General features: G+C 31.2%; 3 protein-coding genes across 3 annotated transcripts; 2 read left to right on the top strand and 1 right to left on the bottom strand.

The window, feature by feature from the left end:
• Positions 1-3,313: 3,313 nt before the first annotated feature.
• Positions 3,314-8,011, bottom strand: TRIADDRAFT_61844 (uncharacterized protein; the record flags this gene model as incomplete). The annotated part of the gene is made up of 14 exons (XM_002117726.1): positions 3,314-3,398; positions 3,689-3,753; positions 3,838-4,017; positions 4,113-4,196; positions 4,304-4,429; positions 4,583-4,844; positions 4,940-5,101; positions 5,215-5,319; positions 5,427-5,517; positions 5,657-5,759; positions 5,939-5,987; positions 6,187-6,269; positions 6,993-7,073; positions 7,955-8,011. The coding sequence occupies 14 exons, from the start codon at positions 8,009-8,011 to the stop codon at positions 3,314-3,316; spliced, it is 1,533 nt and encodes a 510-aa protein (XP_002117762.1).
• A 424-nt stretch (positions 8,012-8,435) lies between these two features.
• TRIADDRAFT_32988 (uncharacterized protein) lies at positions 8,436-10,080 on the top strand (the record flags this gene model as incomplete). The annotated part of the gene is made up of 4 exons (XM_002117778.1): positions 8,436-8,675; positions 8,818-8,922; positions 9,662-9,734; positions 9,989-10,080. 4 exons carry the CDS (start codon positions 8,436-8,438, stop codon positions 10,078-10,080), a joined length of 510 nt encoding a protein of 169 aa, XP_002117814.1.
• Positions 10,081-19,290: 9,210 nt separating this feature from the next.
• TRIADDRAFT_61843 (uncharacterized protein) lies at positions 19,291-21,093 on the top strand (the record flags this gene model as incomplete). The annotated part of the gene is made up of 4 exons (XM_002117777.1): positions 19,291-19,360; positions 19,584-19,676; positions 19,963-20,478; positions 20,606-21,093. 4 exons carry the CDS (start codon positions 19,291-19,293, stop codon positions 21,091-21,093), a joined length of 1,167 nt encoding a protein of 388 aa, XP_002117813.1.
• Between the last annotated feature and the right edge of the window lie 1,046 nt (positions 21,094-22,139).

Below are 22,139 nucleotides of genomic sequence, written 5' to 3'. Positions count from 1 at the left end.
TGTTCTATTTATACACATCGTATGTTCTAAAAGATTAATTAGTAAATTATTTAAGCTCCAAAGACCATTGTATGAACTTAAGAAAATAATATATGCTCCACTTATTTCTAAAATCTATACGAAGGAATGCCATAATCGCGATGATGAAACTTTATTATTTATTTATTTCTTAGTTAAATATTGATGATCAAATTAACTTAAATTTAAAAGCTTGAAGTAATTTCCTTACTTATTAAATTATTTAGCAGTGATGCGATTGGCTAAATTATAATATTTTACCTTCCACTCTAGCCTACCCATTATACATTTGCTACTTTATCAAAGCCACAGTTTACTTCTTAATTAAAAATGTTTAATATGAGACTTCAAGAATGAGCAAATAAAACCGTTACATACTATTATAGTGATTACCAGTATTGTTTGTGTTAGCTTCTTATAAAATAGCACGGTACCATCACTAAAGAGTTCATCCGATCGATACTAATATTTAATACCGCAATTATTTATTTCCATTACAGTACGTTCTGTATTTACAGTATATCAAAACTAAACAGGAGATTTAAATTTAAGGAGTATTTTTTACTTGATGCCAGTTGATCATAAGTATTCATAAAGTATATTTTTTTAACGCGTCAAAAACATGTTTAGGATGACATTATTCACCCATATGAGCAATTTGTATAGTACATGACTCGGCTTAATATTGTAAAGTGATGGGAAGAAAAACACCTGGAATTACTTTCGTTATTGTTTTAGAAATAGAAGATTAATCAATCGGAAATACCACTCTTACAACGCCATTATAGCAACTTATTTACAGCAATTAAATAACATCACTTTGTTTGGTGCAATATTTCTTTCTGAAAAATATGCCCGAGCTTTGTTAAATGCTTTAATATTGGATTAATAATAGCCCTCATATATTATTTTAATGATTACATATAATTAGTTAGGCTTATATAAATCGTCACAATAAGACGTGATATCAATCGTAATAGATTATTGTAAGTATTGATCATCAAGTTTGTAAAGAAACGACTAGCCTTAAAAATACTGAATGTCATAAGGTACATAAATAGTACACAAATATTCGTATATACTTGCCTAAAAAAAACAATGAGGCCACGAAATTTTATATTTTGTTGGATTATTGGAAAAGTTTAAAATTATAAAACTTTATAACCGTACATGATCATATACGATAAAACGCTCGCTTAATAGGGAGATGATTAAAAATCATAAATAACTGAAGGATTAGCAATCAGCCTAGTATTTACCATTTCGCTTTTATTTAGCAACTTTTAATGATTTTAAGTTGCGGCTTACATTTTGTTAGTTAATATAAATTTTCCTATTTGCTATATACTTAATAGCGGGTTTAACGAAGTTGTTTGGAGATCACTACCTTAGCACCAACCCATATACTGAATTAAGACATTATATCATTCATTACTTTTTCCTTGACTACACGGTTACAAACTTCTCTTCAGCAGATAACAGAACGGATAGCTTGTAATTTCTTATTAGTAATTACTATTTTAGTAACAAAAAAATAGATTAAATATTTATTCATTGAAAAATCCAAACGTACGAATTATCAAGTTTATTGACCTTATCAATTCCTTCAGTTACGGCATATTTTTTATTCTTTACAGACTAATAAATAGGAGGACAAGGGAAATCTTAAAATAATAATTATAGAAAGTAATTCTTGCGTTAGTACTACATTGTAATACTATCGCACTACGTTAGGATCCAAAATTGGGTTAGAGTATAGTCACTGGGAATCAAATAAATAAGTTCTGTTTCTTTTTTAAATCTCAGTTAACTGCAGTAGATAATGATTACATGAAAATCTTGAAATCGTGATTATAATTTTACCTTTAAGACTTGCTAACTTAATTAGATTTTTAAAGTTATTACATGTACAGCTAGATACAGAGTTATACATCCATTACAATAGTTATCTAATTATAGTATGCCAAGGCATCCAACTGCCTTTCGCAGAGCCTCATGAAAATTTAACTAAATCTTTTCTCATTCTTACTAAAGGTAGCTCAGGAATGAATAGTGATCTGTCATCCGGCAACTAGTCTGAGTTATATACCAGTCAGCACGTACTTCATTATACTGTATACTGTATCCTAATACCATAGCAGGTTGTCAGGAAATAATTCCATAACTATGTTAAAGGGCAATATATAAGCGGTGTTCTGGCATGTTTTTGTATAAATTCGATAGAATTGCTAATCGCCTTTCAAACGTTACAGTGCTAAAAATCGTTTAAAAAAATAAAAAATAAAGCATAGCATTCGGTAAAAATTGTGTATGCTGTAGCTTACTAGTACTATATGCTTAGTTCGCTAAATAGCATTGCAGGCTCGAGTTTAACGGATATCTATTCAAAATTAAAGATATAAAACTTACACATGTAGTTAAGTGATCTAATAGTTGTAGCACCATTTGGCGATTTTTCATTTAATTAACTCGGTTAGTTCTTTGCAATACAGTATGCAGCATTAAAATTTCATTTCTTCTTACGAATTGTCAATATTCATATGAATATTATACTGATATTGATCTCATAGCTAAATCGATTAATCATCTTTACGGTTATACGGTAATCTGATAACATACAAGCAGCGCTATTTGGTGCTATTATACGTAAGAAACATCGACATGAGCTTTACTTTAGCCATAATTCTATATTTCTTATATTCTGTTTCTAATCGACACAAATATGTAATTCTCCATAATGTGCTATAGTAATGTTCATTTCTGATATTTTTTTGGTTTAAGATTAAAACTAAATAGCATACGTATTACTTTACGTGAATAATCTTAAACAGTCCAATCAAATTATTTTTAGCAACAGAAAATTTTAATATGATTGCTATGGCATATATACGTATTTTTTTACCAGTAGACGATATTTCATGTGTCAAACCATGGTTCGTTCATTGAATATGATGTACAGTTGACTGCAGTACTACGATAATACAAAATTATCGAACTAATAGCAAAATTTACATTTGAATAAGAACTTAATATCGTATAATTAATGAAAGATGATTTAGCTACCATTTCGAGGCTTTTTATGAGAGCAGTAGATCTCATTATGACAATGAAACGTATTTTATTAAGAAAATGTAAAAATTTGGTTATCTCATAGCGTTCAACACCATAAATGTAGCCGTAACAAGTCTAGCTCACGAACGTTTATTAATTTAAAGTTCAAATACAAAGATAACGCAAATACGATTATGCAATCACAACGTGTATTCTCTATGGCTACTATTACTGACTTTGCGCTTCACTCTATCTTCTCGGTGCCGATAGTTAAGGATGTTGCTTGTTTTGAAATGGTCTCTATTAGTTCTATTTTAATTTCTCCATCCCTATAATATCAGTGATCGTAAATAACAATGATCAATCCCTGATATCATCACTAGAAACTTTTCAGGAAAATAAAGTGCGATTACAGATAATTAATAGAACAATTTACGAACAAAAATAGTCTTAAATATATCATCTAAGGGTTGTCTAGAAAGGACTAGGGTATAATATTGAGTTTACAAGTACTATATACACATTTTACATAATCGTACTATTTAATAGTAGATCAGCTAAAAAACTGGGTGTTTCATGAATACAATCGAACGAGTAGAATATTTATAGTTTGTCATACCGTTTATATTCCACATCAATTATAAAGCGGTTGTCATCGTCTTTTGATAAATCGGTTAATACCAACTACGGCGGAAAACCCGAGATTCAGAAATTGTCTTATCATATAAAGATTACATAGATTGTAAGAAACCCAACTGTAGCGAATACCTTTGCTATTGGTCGAATTTCGTACTCTTTGTCGGATCGAAGCAATTGATGTACATATATACAAACTAGAGGATTCTCGACACAGACTTCTCGCAGCGGAATTCTCTTTCGGAAAGGAAGAGGACAAAGGTTGGGAACAATAACCTGCACGTCGTCCACTATAAGATCACTTTCTCTGTCCTAATACCGTAACAAACTTTATATTTATTCTATTTTAACTAAGATTCTATTATTTATCGCCTATTCTATGCTATGAAATGACTAGAGATATTTACCGAGACACAAATACCACACGGAGAGCAAAGGACTGATAAAGTCTTCTCACTGCAGTCGGAAGATTCTTTCGAAATAAGCCCTCCCTGTATAATTAACATACGAGTAGGAAGAATAATCAGTGACTAATCACGAATGCAGCTAAACATAAATTCTTTACGTAAATTACTCTCCAAGATTTCAGCTAACCAACCTGTGCAGCGGCACCGATAGCAATGACCTCTCCTGGATTTATACCTACACAGACTGGGATGTCAAATCTGGCTTTAATTATTTCTTGGAGTTTTAAAATACGTGATGATCCTCCGCTAAGAATAATCTATGTATAAATATTATTAACTTTAATGACTTACATTAAATTATCACGACATTAAATCTGAAACTATACAACGGTATATGATTAATTTTCGTTAAATAATAATATTAATAGACTGCTACTTTAATGTAATAAATCGCAAGCGTTTTTTGCGACCTTAGCAATATCAGTCTTGGTCAAAGATGTATCATTCAAGGTATTATCGATTAAGTTAAGGCACTTTTCCAATAGTTTACTGCATAGCATCTCAAATTTAGTTCGACTAATACTACACTGGTAATCGATACCATCATACGCGGATTCAATGAAATGAGTTGCAGTAGGAGATAACGATAGGATTTGTTTGCATTGCTCAGCAGCTTTTAAGAATTTATTGAGAGCGCGTTGACTGTCCCTTGGGATCTGTACATTCCATTTTCTAAACAAAATTTATTGTAATAAATGAAAATATAAATGAATCCAACAAGGTAAAAAAAATTATAATTATATAACTACTTTGAAACTAGCCCATACTTTTCAAATTCCTTTATTAAACATTCACTAATAGTGCAACTAAAATCTTCTCCACCAAAGTTTTGCTCGTTTTTGTAAGCTAATATCTCATATAATCCTCCGTCTACCCTCAATATAGTTACATCTGTGCTCTTACCCCCCAGACGAAATATTAGGTAGTATCTAAAATTACACAGAAATTGCATAAAATAAAATTGTATAGATAAAGTTATGAAAAGGTATCTGAAAGAGTACTACAAAATAATGGATTGCATTATGAATGAAGAATAACCTACCCATTTTCGTATATGTCATTCTGTCCTATCTGGTACGCTAACGCAGCAGCGCAGGGTTCTTTCACAAATCGAAGAACGTTAAATCCAACTTCTTCAGCGGCGGCCCTAGAAGGATATAATAGTTAGGAATTGGCGAATCACTTAGCTTTTAGTCAATCTGACAGTGATATGCAATTTGAAGTAACTAGTAAGTCCACAAGTACGTAAGTTACTTCAGTGCCAGTATTTGCACGTCCTTATAATAGACGGGTACAGCTAAAACGACCCGGATAGGTTCTTCTTGGGTGTAAGTTTGCGTAATTTCTAATTAGTACGAATACACTGATCAAAGTTAATGGTTATGTTTCAAAGCTAAGTATAGTTATATTTTGTTAGATCCTAGGTTACTTAACCCTTTGATAGCTACTACAATTTAAGATAAATACAGTTTATCGACATATACCTTTCATTTTCTGTAGCAGAAGTACTACAAGCCGAGACAACGTAAAAGTATCTTTCAGATTTTCTTTAAATTTGAAAATAATATCTTCCTCATCGGATTCTATCTACAGTCAATTTATGGTATACGGTGATTTAATTTTAATTCTAGAGCTATCTAATAACTGATTCTTTAACTACTAGAAAAAATATTTCATTGAAAGTGTCAGCTAAGAAGGTGTAATATATTTCACCATTGTCGCCGTAATTAATACCACGCGTATACCCGCTCTAACTGTCACGTTACCTTACATTTGGATTTACGAACGAATTCTTGTACTTTGAAATCCTCCGATCTTCATCAATATAGTAAACACCAAACATTTAAGTATTATATAAATTCTATCGTACATCGGTAATAACTTGCGAGACCTCAAAAATTTTTTAGGTACGAACAGATATAGAAGTTACCTTTACTATAAATATAAATATCTAAAAATTCTAGAAATCACATATCGCATTACAATAAAATAATAGTTTATTGCATTCGCATACTTTAGGCCGATAATAGAACGAATATTTTCTACTATTATATCTTCACCAGGTCTGTAATTTAACGCAGAATTGATTCCAACAGCCTACGATTACAACCAAAAAAATGCGTAAACACGACCTGACGTAATAAATCTTAGAATAATTTGCTATGTGTTCTAGGGTAGCTCAACTTGATAATCAAATAAATACATAACACTTCACTCACTAATCAGCACAGCTGCTAGCAGTATACAAAATCTGCAGTTCGAATAATTTATAATTACATTTACTAAAAATTTAACGAAGTTACTTCTAACACCGTTGCGTGATGCATTTGCCAAAACGCTTTAATCAACTTTCCAGGTTAACTACCATATGGTAAAGTAATACTTCATCTATTAACAATCCAAAATTAGTGATTGTACTAGTATCAAACCTAGTTAATATTCAACACGTTTATATACCCACCAGAAGTACAGTATAATATTAGCCAAAAGGCTGAACTGTTACAATTCAGGAGCCAAAGCTGATTCTAGCACATATTATGCAATTGCCCAATAAGCGCTAAGTAGCAGATAGCATAATTGTGTTAAAAGTGTACTATATACGACTTGCTATTAAATAAATAAGACGGCTTGATTAATGCTCCTTGTAATTGTAATGTAGGTACATAGTTGTCGTTTTACTGATTTCTATGGTAAACCAGAAACTATCAATCAGGTTTCTTAACAGCAGAGATGGATGATTTAGTGCAGCTGGATTACATTATACGAATAAGAAATAACGTAAAAATATTGCGAGCCTATTCACAGATCGAATATTCATACATAGTGAGCTCCTTTACAAGCGATCACAGCAGGCGTTGATCGATGGCCATCATTATTTGCTAAAATTTCCGTTTGACCATCCTAAAAGGTTACAAAGCAATACTATTATTTCTAGGCTAGGAAAACTTCATAAGATAGGGTCATGATGTTATTTGGATCAATTTGATCCGATTATATACTCATGTAACTTTAATGTATATGATGTAAAATAGAAAGTGTAAGCGCATAACATATACACATTCAAACTATACAGTGCCAGTACGCGAAGTATAACGAGCATGGGCCTACTAGTAATTTATTAATTATACGTCGTATATTATTCACGTATCAAATGCCGCTACAGTAGATAGGCAAAGTTAAAACAGTAAAATACGCATAGCGTAAAGCATTCTACTGTCCGTTACTGTAGTGTACTGTACAGTAGAGTACCATATAACATATACTGTCTGCATATTCTGCCAAAGGCAGCACGCCATTAAACTCGTACTGTAACAACGTTATATTCGTTGAGCAAAGATAAACTGAAAATACTAACTTTATTCTTGATTTGATTAATAAAATGATAGCACTTGTAATATATTAATATGCTTGTATTATAATTATACATAACTTACTGTACACCTAGTAAAATACCATTTAGTGAAAGGTATAAGTACTGTTGGTACACGCGAAGTATAACGAGCGAGTAGAGTTCTCCGACGTGGCGAATTCTCTTACGTACACTAAGGGTCGTAAAGTACAGTATTACTGGACTGTATATCTTTTGCTGTACAACATACAGTACAGTACATCTCGTATAGTGTATGTTACTGTACATCTTTGCAGGTTTTACCAAATCCTACTCAATTTTACTACATTCAACATGTTAATCAACATGATCTGGAATACATGAATAGCATTACTCAACGCATCCTGACAGTTCCATATTTATCAGCTTTTAGAACTGCTATAACGCAATTTACCTTGCAAACAGCCAATGTCAAATTAGTTCCTCCAAAATGTAAACCAAACGCCGTCATTGCATGAAATCACGAAATAAGAACCTGTAAAGTTTTTAAAAGCTTACACTACAGTACAGTATTGAAGAGTACGGTACAGTATGTGTATTTATTGTACTGTACTGTACTGTACTGTAGGTTCTCCATACTATTTTTTACGCATGTCAACAAAAGCACCAAAGTACAGTACCGTACGCTTATTTTAAGGGAGTCAATGGAACCATGATACTGTACACTGTTTACAGTAATAGGATATTAGGATACAGTACAGTACAGTACAGTGAGTGTACACTGTGAGGAAATAGTACAGTACTGTACTGTACAGTACAGTACATTACCGCAAATAGCAAAATACTGTAAAGTCGGTAATGAGCGAACTGCGATAGGCTGCGATAACTTACTGTACGCGACGAGCGAGGGGTACACGTACGTACTAGCAGCAAATATGATACGACATTGCCTTGCCTCAACTTCACGCTTAAATATATCCCTAAAGAATTATGGTAATTACAATAAATATCCGTATATCAACCAATTTAATCGAGCATTTACCAACTCATGCAGACTGGAAAGAGCCTGTGAAATAACAGGTTCACAACATCCATCTTCATGTGGTAATGAAACAATATTCGGAAAGATTCTATCAGGACATATACCTGCTGATATATTATACGAAGACAATGATGTGAGTCATCATTTATCTTGAACACCTACAACTATGACTTATCAGTAACAATTATGTTCTCGTTTTAATGTTACACAATTTACGGAACACACTATATGCTGTAATACCAAATGGGCATTTTATTATTTATTTTTTTTTGTAGTGTATAGCATTCCGTGATGTCGATCCAGTGGCTCCTACACATTTTCTTGTAATCCCTAGAAAATACATCTCGCAACTCAGCTTGGCAGTGAAAGAAGACTCAAAAGTACGAATGTACCTACAGTACAACTATTTCTATTACCTGATGATCATTTTAGAACACTTTGTTTAACAATTTTCTAAAGTTTTTAGACTTTTATAATACGTATTATATCTGTATTTTATAATGTACTGACCAGCATGTCGAACTTCATCTCATGCATTAAGCAACCATTCTGTCAGTCTACCACTTAATTAACCCTTTGATGGATTTTATGGTAGACAAGACATGATACAATACTATGACAACTCCTTAATTCGTACCATGCATACGAGTATATTAAATTATCATTCACTGACCAACAATTAAAAAGATACTGTACTGTAGTATGCCTGTGTATACTTCACGGCTTCAAAGCAACCAACGACCTATGTAATTCATAGTTAGTTATCTTTTTCGTGCAATCAATCACTGAATCTAAACCTATACACCAGCTGTGCGGCACATAATGCATACTATGACTATCTATGAACAGTAGATACATGAGCATTGCCTGTTAATTTAATTTAAATTTTAACAACATACGCTAATTATAATTATTAATGAATAGGATCTCGCAGCTATGCTCGTACTGTAGATATCTGTGGCACAGCATATAATGATGCATACTTCAATGTAGGTAAATGGACCCTGCCAGCTAATCTAGTTTGATTTTTTATCGTTAGATCTTCAGACCCTGATTTAATTCATTAACCGTACTCTTCGGTATTACTTACTTAAATTAACTAGTAAGTGTTAACTTCAGCTATTAGGTCATTTATTATACGTTGCCAAAGAAACTGCAAAGAAAGAAGGTCTAGATAAAGGCTATAGAATTGGTAAATCTTATCAATAACAATCGTTACAACGCTAAATTATTATTGCAATACCTGAAATTCGCTCTTCAATTTACCGGTATTGTCTACACTATAAAGGTTTGCTACTGTACCCTTTGTTTTTGCATTAGTAATCCAGTATTCGTAGTGAGCTGTCTCCGTTTAACAGTTCGCCAGTAGCTGATGTAGCTGTATTCGTAACATTATATATCTTATGAATTTTAACAAATTTTATGCTTCACTATACTGCTTCGTAGTGATCAATAATGGCGTGGAGGGTGGACAATCCGTATATCATCTGCATATACATGTAATCGGAGGTTGTCAGTTATCCTGGCCCCCGACTTAACCAAGTTCGAAACATGTCAGTGGTACCAGCTAAGAAAAAATCTCGGCTTTTATTTTACCAATATCAAACTTTCTTATAGTGCGGTATATCATGAAAAATAAGATAATTCCGTTTAGAATTCATCGAAATTTCTAGCTTTATTGCAGTACCCGGTCTGATTAGATTTTAATTCTAGCAACAGCTTGTAGCAACATTACTACAGGATAAGAAGAGAAACGCTTATAACATGTCTCTGGGCCGTGTTTTCTTGTAATTTTAATATTGATGATGATGTAAATTATATAATACAAGTAGTGTATTTTTAAAGGAACTTTATAATGATATTTCTGAAATATAAAACCGCATAAGTGTTTCCGAAAATTAAAGATTTAATCAAGTTAATAACATTATGGTCTATAATTACCGAAATTATATTCAACTGAGGATTAAAGTTATTTAACAGATACTACAAACTGAAACATCTCGAAAATTAAAGCATTCAATAATTTTGCATGAATAAAATCTGTTCTCTTGTAGCTAAGTTAAACTGCTGATTATTGCAATTATATTTAGATGCAATGTAATATTGATAAGAATCGGTGCCTTAAAAAATATTGTCGGTGTACTATAAAAACAAAACCAATCCTGCACTGCCAGTTGATAGGACATAGAAAACATCATAAGAAAATTTTTATTGTTACAGGTTCTATGAATGACGGTCATGGGGATTATAATCCTCAAAATTAACTGCACCGTTTTCCGTTGCGCAGTAAGAATTTTCAAAACAGAAAGTGAATGCAGCAAAACAAGACTCCCCTCTTCATTGCTAGCCGTATTATTCGATAAGAAGTACGGTATACTATCACCGACATTCAGTTTTTACTTTATATACCCAAAGTGTGAATACAGCTTCTGTAACCTAGTTTTGATGTGTTATCGCATAACTTGCCGCAATATGTGCCCTAAATCACACTTTACAATTGATTCATATTATGTTATGATTTCCCTTCACCGCTAAGCAATATCTGTGCGTATGCTGTAGTACCATGTAACAGTATTTTACTGATGTAATTATGATTAATGTATATTAAAAATTTTGTTTTAGACGCAACCAGTTCTTATATAATGAAGAAAGTGGATGATGAGTAAAAATACAAATATATGTTCAAGCAAATCTCATCCTTGAGCTTGCAGATAAACTTTTATTATCGTATAATTATTACAATTAACCAATTATACTCGTAGTAGTATGGTTTGATCAAACATTTTGCAGCTAAGCTATAGTTAAAGATATTAACTTTAGCCCACCCAGTTGCACAAGCGACCCTAATTAGCAACCGTCTTATGTAATAGTTAGAACATGTCAGTATCAGCATAACAAGTACTGTACTCTTGCGACAATCGGATTTAGATAGCTTAAAATATTTATTCAACGTTGAATCCTTCTACACCTACGTGTTCACTTAAACGTAAAATAGCTAATTTTAAAATATGGAGCATTATTACACATTATTCTTTTTTAATCCTCAACCACGAAGTTATATTGTAATGATTGGATGACGTCATGACGATGATTTTAATCCAAATTTTATTATACAAATATAATTGCTACCTTAATAACGTCAATAGCAATATTTCTGAAGCTAATCCATTCAATCTGAAATATGCTATATCTAGCATGGAAATGATTAGCGACGCTCCCTTTAAAAATGTTACCGTGCTAAAAACTAATACAAAAATGCTAATATACGTCTTTCTTAGTAATTTTATTACTAGAAGTAATCGTGCCTTTTAATAGTATGATATAGATATTACATTAAGTTAATAATGATACTGTAAATAATATCATAATCTACTATATTTATGTAATTTTACTTCATGTCATTCATTTAGTAGCATAGGAATAGACTTAAATTTCTTTCCAAGACCGACATATGCACTTTGAACTGGTTTATAGTGTCAATGCTAAATTAACTGATCAGATCTATTTTTAAACTATTATAATCAGTCCGAAGTTAATCAATATAATGAGAAAATAAAGACAATAAAATATGTATTAATTTGGTATTTTGTTATGAAATAATACAATATACAAATCCAAAATTATCTAACGAGCATTATATTTCGCAAAGCAGAATGTTAATTTGATCCTTTTGGAAGTAACTTGTAGGCATTGGTATACGAATTTAATACACTGTTGATTGAAAACATGCAAAAATCTCGTAAGGAGCTAAATCTGTCTTTTGAGTCATCAAATTAATTAAGTCCAAGACAGCAGCTGTTTCAACTTCCTCTGATAGAATCATAGATAAATGTTATAAGTAGTGTCTACCTCGCTGAATAAAGTATCACAATCTGCTTGGTTATATCCGCCAAAAAAATTCCAAATTATCAAATTCCTCAATACAGCATCGGTATCATGAAATTTTTGCTGTTCATTTACACCTATGTTTTATTCGCTTCTGTCTCTTGTAGACGCATTGATGACCTAACAGGTTTTACTGGAAAGTTGGGTGAGTCTCAATATCATAGCGTTTCAATACAGCACAAGCTGCAAAAATATGCTCAGACTAAGCAATTTACGAACTGTTTTTTTATTAGCATTTACTCTAGTTTTTTAGTAATTAATAGTACTATAGGCTCTTTTATTAAGTTAGTCTTGGTGTATCAATATCTTTTTAACCTGTAGTACGTTTCTTTAATCAAAGATTCGATTTGAAGAAGCTAGTATCCAATGTAAAATTAATTTGTAGCTTGGCAATAAAATATCATAACACATGAGAACATATTACAAGAACAAGGATATAAATTTTAGAAATCGTAATTTCCGGGTAAACCTATGAATTAGCTACAAATTTCATAGTGTAAATTCAGTACTATCTAACGAATAAGAACGTAATTTCTGCATATAATTGAATAGCTAATAATAAAATAGATGAGTTCTATTTTTAATTTATTTATATACATACTAATCCAGTTAACTATACAATATACGATTAGTACTTGTATTTATCAACACCAATACTTGATTCTGGTGGATTAAATCAAAATTTTATGGTGCTAACACATGATTCTCTAGAAATCGCTTTTATAACTCGGAATTGTAATTAGTTCGATCTAACTGGACGAAAATGATTTCTGAAATATTTACTAATATGATATAACGTATTCTATAGGAAATGATGACATAACAAGAAAATCCGATGGTCTATTTGATCCCCGTCACTATGAAACGCCATATCAACATCTTCTAAAAAACCCATCAAGTGAACTATTAAAATTTGCACGAGGTGATTTATATGATAGGTATGATGAAGAGGGTTTAGAAACTCGAAGCGATTTATTGAGTATTTTAAATCCCGATTATTTTTCGAAACATGGATCTATCAAAGAAAGCAGCTATGATAGAAAAGCAAGAGAAGATCAACCACCGCCGTATCTTTATCCTAGATATGGTCGTTAAAATCTTTTGACTATGCAGAATAATTTTCATGTATCTGCAAAAGATGAATAGGCATCTTATAACGAATTCTACATTAACATTAAATATGACAGTAAAAAGAAATTCATTAGTTCTAAGTTTATAATGATAGCCGAAATAGCTATACGCTTAAATGCTGTCAGTTACGAGAAATGAAAAAAATAATAACTGATCTAAGTCCTACGTAGCTAATAATCTCATACTTATCGTAAAAACTGCAATGTTAGGTACATGAATAAAGAAACATAATCTTGAAATATTTTAGACGAAGTAATTAATAAAGCAATGATCATTTACTGCATTAATCTCGTCGTGCTACATATGATACACTGTAATTCACAAACTAACAGTTAAGAAAACCCATAGGTGACTTATACTAGTACAGGGCGAAAAGGGCAATCCTTCTAAAGGGGATAATTTAACAATACAATGCATCACAGTCTCGATACCACTGTAAAATATCAATATCTAGTATTGACGTTAAACTGATCGTAAAAATCAGAGCTAATAATACTAAACATTAATTATTTACTTAGGTTACAGAATAAATACGTTTATGTGATAATTACGATAATATCTGTAAAATATAAAGAAAAAGTAGGATTTCTAAGCTTGGATTTATACACAAAGATATCCTGTATTGGAAATATTTTACGCTCTAGCTAGATAGTTAAAGAGCAATAGAAAGTTTCAAGCAATCTCATGCTAAATGACAATTTATCTCATCGTCATTTCAAATTAATCAGATATTTAATTCCTAATTTGCTGGTCGTTTATTCTTTAAGTAATTTGTTACATTATATTAATAAAAACTAACTCCAGACTTCTTTTGTATAAGTTTCTTTCTAAAATATCTTACAAAACATGATACCGCATTGCACGAAATCTGAGGTTACTCGCACATTTATACCCGTATAAATAAATCATTTATTAGTATAATATTGGCAGAAATAATGTTATAATAAAAAGCACTTGCCCGAAAGAACTTATTTGGCGCAGTATGATGTGTTTTACAACTTAGGCATCGCTTTACAATCACCTTTACTAAAGTTGACCCTTACGTTTTGACATTTGCATCATAGGCATATTAACTTGAAGAATTATATACGTACTATGCAGGCTATCACTGTAATCAGAGTACAACTATAGCATATGAGTTTTGTAGTATCCAAGTTCGCTATAATCTGTACATCAGAGCCTACGCAGTATGCTTTATATAGTGCCCAATTGCTATCAAAGGCTTGAGTGAAATTTATCTTCCACACATGCGATACTACATTATAGTACCAATCTCTAAATAATATACTAAAATCTGAAGCTAAGATTATTCTCTGTGATTATCTCTTGATAAAATATCCCATACTAGCCATCATAATTTTTGAAGATCATTTCTTCTTAGATATATCGTAAATTTAAGTTCTAGATTTTAATGAACCTAGCTACTTCGATTGGAGCATATAACTTAATCCCAACTCTCAAAAAAAGTACGAAATATTATTTAATTATAAAACATTATTATATATCCAACATATTAATGAAGTAAAGATCTTTCTATATGTTTCGCTTTTAGAATTTAGAATTTAAGCACTTGCACTGGTTGTAAATACGGTCTTATTGATCGGAAGCTTGTTAAACCTACGTGTCCGTTCTGCAATGTTGTCCGGACATGATATTGTAACCTCTGTATAAGACAAGCAAAATCATGCAATTAATCTGTTATAAATGGTCCATTGCGTAATAAATTCACAGTGTTTCATTCACATCATAGCGCTTAAAGTCTTTTTAATTAAAAGAGGTAAAATAAAAAGTGTCTACACTCAATATGAAACTGTATACAAGTTATATATCGCTATCTGCAATCCAGGCTGATTTGATATACATGACAATAGCTTGTAAAGATCTATAAATTGTTATAGACGTTGAATAAAATTTCTACATTCGTACAAAGATATATTCAATTAATTGGAATCAATTACAACTATATTGTATTCAAATATTCAAGATTCTTGATTGGAATGAAGCTATTTAAAAAATTAGATCATTACTCTTGTAGGCCCTCATATTGGGTGTACAAATGAGCTACATACTAAAATATAACTTTAAATTAGCACCTGCATTTAACCACATTGTTATTACTAGCTTCTAGAAGACTCTATTTATAGCATTTATAAGAATAATTGTTTGCTATCTATAGTTGACAAATTTTTGAAATCATAGTCTACTGTATCGTAAACCACATTGAGTATTATTAAGCAGCATTTTTGAGTAAACCTGTAATGGAATAAAGCATGAGAGCGTTTCAAAAAAGGATTTGTAAATTTTGGGACACGATTTATGTTATAGTAAAATTATTAATCACTATCATAAATTACAAATTAAATTACAGTACCTAACTTGATACCTTTGAGTTAACATGGTAAGCAACCGGTAACGTAGTTTATTTGTTTAAAAGAGTAAACAAAGATAATAATGTACTGTAATTATATAGCACGAGTAAGAGGCTAATATCTATCATTTTTTTGCTATCTGTGATCAAAATCAGTTGATATGGAGCCGTTAACTCTAATTTTCTACATTAGCATTACATACTAAAGTTCTTAGCCTAGAGTATCATCGTCATAGTCAAGTTGAGAATTACATTTTCCCCTAAATCCTAGCATGTTAAAACCATGAGTATCACAAAAGTAAATTACCGGGACGTATATATTATGGATGATTTTCATCTTACATTTATGCATGCATACATTGCTCAAATTATGCATGCATATATATATATACATATATATATACGTATATGTATATATTTTATATTTACATACATGTATAATGTATAAATACGTGTCAGTAATTTTTACGGGTTTCTCAACTATAAGTTAATAGATAGTGGTCATTGAAGCATAAGCAGCTATTGATTTAGGAATATACAGATTAAAACAGTAATTACGAACTAGTTTAACTAGACCTTATTAATCACTGTGAATGATTTTGGAAATTGAAAATACAGCTTCTAAATTTGGATGAAATATCCTAGTACGATAACCTAACATATGTTCACTACTTTATATTCAGGAATTAAGCAGTTTAATAGTAACGCAGTCAATTAAAGAGGATTAAACTAACTTGATCGGTACAAATTGAGTTGCTTTAGCAAATTTATTTGGCCTAATTGTTAAAGACGAAGTACCTCGTGTAACCAAACCTGCTTTCTAAACACCTAATTCTATTTAAACCGTGATCTCACCGTTAATAAAGAAATTATGATTTCATAGTAAGATTGGAAGCCTCATTGTATTTTGCCTTCATTTAATCTAACATTGGAATACCAACTGATCGGTATTCCAATTTTTAGTAATATGGGATAAAGGAAAAATATTCTCAGTACTGATTGCAAGTTAGAGGTATCCCTAGCTTGTAACAATAGAAAATGCATTTACTAACAATAGATAAGCAAGGCAGTCGAGCTGCAGATTCTTCAGAAAGAAGATCAATTGTAGTTGATGAATATAACAATAATGTAACCTGAAACTTATTATATGATATTGTTAACAAAACGAAATTCATCAATTGCATTTTTATATACGCACAGAGTAATTAGATTTGAAATATACCGATCTTGATGAGATCCAATATTTGCTGCAATACTTTAAAACATTAGGAAACTAGCACTACTGTACATTAATTTCCCCTTAGGTAAAAGTATCAATGCAAAAACTTATGTTATTATAAAACCGTAAAGTCTTGCGCACCATTAAAAATAGTCACTCGGTAATTATTCATCAGATTACAGGTTGACAGGATTTAGTGATGACGAACTGGTATTTTAGTCATTTTAGAAGGTGCTTGTGTAATTGAGAAATAGTTGCCTATTAATAAAATAAAGGCAAAGTTCAAGTGTTTTAATTGTTTGCTAAGGCGGAAATACAGTAACATGTGGCAAAACAATGCAATAGCATAAGATGCTGAATCTATTAGCTTAAATAAATAGTGGAAAAAATAAAAGTTATAGAATAGTAACTTAAATACTAAAATGTTATTCGATTTTTAAATATGTTAGATGTGGTGAACATTAAATGCCGACATACTGTAGAGAAGAATCAAGACTATGACAAAGACTAAAGTAGAAGTCAGTACTTATAGAACGATTAAGTATTAGTATGTTAAAGTATGGTCAAATAATATGTTATGTTTAACTAATGGAATATTGCCATGATTTACCGTAGTCGAACCGCACACATGTCACTAATAGCCATCATATAATAACTTTATAATGAATAGTAGCTTTTTGTATTTTGTGTATAATTATAATTGAATTAGACAGTCCTACGTCTGCATGAGAAGGTTTCGTTTATATTCAGCTTTTATTCAATTAACAATAATCCATTGCTTAGATGATGCATTTCATAAGAAAGACTTCGAATTATTTTTAGGAGATAGAAATACTAATGTTATCTAGTCTATAATGGTATGAAGAAATTAGTCTGCACCAGAATTATATAAGAATATCATGTATTTTATCCATAGAAACTTGAAATGAAGGAATCTGAGATTAATGATATGTAATTTTTGCAACTATAAGAAAATTCTTTGCTAATTATTAGATAAAGAATGCAATGCAAATCGAATGGCGAAAATTTAATAAACAATAACGAATTGTCATCACTAACTACGGTAATAATATATCTTAGAACAAATTGTACTATAAGCAGTCACTAATTAAAAACGAAAATAGCATTTACATAGAAGTAATTTTCAAGATAAAATTTGGCATTGTATGCTTGCCATTTCTAATATTAGTCAATTTTACTATATAAATAGCTAGTAAATCATAATTATTGAATAGATTGTTTTGAGTTTTGTAGTAGCCACTTTAATGTTCATTAAAAGATAGTTTTCACTAATTAAAATCATTATTACATGGGTATTATTGTTTTTGCTGTAAAATAGGATTAATTAATAAGAGGAAGTAAGGATAGAAAAACATGTTTTGATTTGATATTTCCATTCCTTTTAGATACTCATTTATCTACTTATAATTAGCAATTTATTTTAACGTTAGGTAATCTGTAATTATACCGATTTAGCAATTTAGGTTTTAGTAGAATATGATTCAATCAACGAAGTTAATATTCAATAAACTATTACAATATGAATAAATAGCATAGATTTAGCTATTACTGAGAACTACCCAAAAATAGCTTTTCTGACATAAGAGAAGAAATGAAATAAATATCGAGATTATTTATATTCGCATAGATAATCACATCAAATATACCAAAGTCAATTATTAAACTCTTGTTATGCTTTAATACATTATAGGATGCAAATAGGTTAGGAATGGTAATTTACCAGCCATCAGGGTTATTTTATTGATTTTTAGCTATCCGATACGCAGTAACATGATATCTAATCAGAATGATTTACACGTATTAGGTTTATCAACTTCAATCACGCAATATACATAACTATCTGCGTCATTCTAATCCTCATAATTGCTCAATTGACTGTAGTGATCTTTTAATTAGTTTGCCATCTGTTCTGCTTCTAATTAATTATAATAATACTAATAAAAATAATATTAATTTGGGTAAAGTTTACGATACCTTATATAATACATACCAACTGCTACGATAGTTTTAAAATCGAGCGTACTCCTTATTGTACGGCGATAGAAAAATCAAAATTTTACCTCATCCAAAGACAGCGAGTCGCATATTTGAATTTTAACTAAGAAAGCCTACTAAACTCCAGTTATGGCAACGAATTCGATTTTCCTATCTTACACTATCCTCATGATCGCGGTAGTGGTTGCTACTACGCCAGGTAAAATAAAATAATACCTGTTTAGAATAAATTGGCATCATGATATATTAAAGCATAACGTAGTAATCTTAAATAGTAAACAATTTTCGATCTAAACTATTCTATCTACAGTTAGTTACTCATTGAAGTAATTATGGTTCTAAAAAGTTATAAAATCGATTACTCTTTTTTGATATCGAACGTGCAAAGCAAGTCTCTTAAAAGATTACTTCATAATTATTAGGAAATGCTCGTTTTATATCATCAGCTAAGAGACACACTTTGCGTGAACAACCAACATTTATTCCTCTAGGCTTTGGTAGGAGAAATTTAGAAGGTAATAAGTGATCTTTTCGGTTCTACAGTGTACTACTAAAACGATACTATTATTACCAGAATTTGCATATTTACATTCTAGACTTGAGTAAATGAAAATTTTGAATACATAAATTCATTCTATGATATAAGATAACTATGATGTCGAGTAGCAGAGGAAGCTTACAGTTACTATTGTATTTACACTGCATTCATGAAAGGGTGCAATCATTGCCGAATGCATATATTCATAATGTAGACTAGTTAAGCAATAAAAATTTAATTTACGATTTCTTTCTTGATTTCAGATATCAAAGTAAGCAGACAATCTCACAATTCTGATGTCCTTGATAGAAGAAATAGTGAAAGCATCCAACAAGGAATGCCATCTATTATGTTTGGTAAGAGAAATAGTGAAAGCACCCAACAAGGTATACCCTCTATTACGTTTGGTAAGAGAAATAGTGAAAGCACCCAACAAGGTATACCCTCTATTACGTTTGGCAAGAGAAATAGTGCAAGTACCCAACAAGGTATACCCTCTATTACGTTTGGTAAGAGAAATAGTGAAAGCATCCAACAAGGTATACCCTCTATTACGTTCGGTAAGAGAAATGGTAAAAGTATCCAACAAGGTATACCCTCCATTACGTTTGGTAAGAGAAATAGTGAAAGTATCCGACAAAATATACCCCCCATTATGTTTGGTAAGAGAGATAGTAAACGCATGGAATTTCGAATGCCTACTCTTACATTTAGCAACAGAGATAACGAACCTAAGCTGTATGGGCTACCTAGTATCAATTTGCACAAAAGGGATGCTTGTAAGTATTTCTTGTTATTGTTTATAATTTTTGTTAGTTTTGAATTGTCCAGCGTATACTGTACTCAATTTTAAAAGAAACCTGATATATCGCTTCGTTAAAGTGATGAATAATTAATTTCTAACAGGGACAAAGCAAACTATTGTCCCTAGGGACAATCTGTTAGCTAGGCAATTATACAATTATGGGCCTGAAATGTACACGATGCCAGAAGATATAGCTTATCTAACAAGCATGACAGAACCCTCAAGTCTTGATTATCAACTTTCTTTCGCCCAAAGTACACCTGATAGTAAGGCTTTTGGAAAATATAATCTACCAATTTGGAACTTGGACTCAACTGGATTAGCAAGTGGTGGGTTTGTTGACGTCCCAACAGTATATTTGGAATCCGGTAACGAAATACCAATGGCCATGTTAAAAAGGCGTAGCAGCGAAAGATTTACTAAAGATATGTCGACAAGCTATGATCAGAAGAAAAAATTATTTCTTGGATTACCAAGGTTTGGAGATCAAGATCGCTCTGCAAAATCAGCTTTAAAAGATGAATTGCGTTTGATAAATAGAAAAAGGGAATATAAACAGCCCCCTCCAATAATTTATGAAGGAAAGTAGAACCGCTGCATTAATAGAATAAGCTCCGCTTGTTATTCTAGATCATAGCTACAGTAGCTTCCAGAATGACAGTCTAGTATAATAACTTTACCTAAAATTGACATCTGTAGTCATCTCATATGCTGTACCTCACATTTAAATTGTAGTTCCGTCTTTTAATTATTAGTTTATATCAATTTCGCAATTTCTACGTTCATTGCCTTAAAGCCCCTCAATTAATAAATATTTTGACATGACTGGTGTATAACCAAGTCAAGTAATTACTGCCACATTGTACACGGAGCAATAAAATGTTGAGAAGTATGAAATTATCCTGAGTATACTTAATGAACTCAAAATGTTCAAGTGTTGATTGCTATAATTATAATGTTCTCATCCGTTAATAATTGTATAAGCTTAATCGTCAAAAACGAATAAAATTACAAAATAACTTCCAGATGTGCCAGTGAACTAATAATTAACCTACATGATGATGATACCAGGTTTTCGTGTTTTATAACGGCGCTACATTATATGCAATACGAGCTAAAGACAGGATAAAAAGACCATGATATCAAAATTTTATCCTATGTATAAAAATTTACTTACTCGAGGGTTTTGAAGAAGGCTACAGTGATTTATGAGAATGTCATCCAACTCCTTGGAATAAAAAGGAGGCTATTGCATGTTTACATTGGCTGTCACTTTGTTAATTTAACTTATTAAAAGGATGAAATTTCTTTATGGTATATGCTGGTTATAAAGCTCAGTTTGAAGTAAAAAATCATCATACTATGCGCCGTCTTTGAATTGGGCGAAACAATCGATTTAGTAATCATTTAGAAATCATGGGAATTTGTAAAAATTTTGATTATAGCACTAGTATTATTTGACCTATCTTTTAAAATCCTGAAACCACTATAATTTATTTAACAAAGGTGCATAGATGTATGATCACGTAACTACAATTTCTATTGTCGATGTTAGAATTATAATTATAGAGTAACGTAGAACCTATCAAATTTTAATTTTTTAACTACTGTAACAGTAAAATTTTACTGTACACA

This window comes from Trichoplax adhaerens, genomic scaffold, assembly GCF_000150275.1.
Source record: "Trichoplax adhaerens TRIADscaffold_28 genomic scaffold, whole genome shotgun sequence".
Lineage (NCBI taxonomy): Eukaryota > Metazoa > Placozoa > Uniplacotomia > Trichoplacea > Trichoplacidae > Trichoplax > Trichoplax adhaerens.
This window is presented reverse-complemented; position numbering and strand designations above follow the sequence as displayed.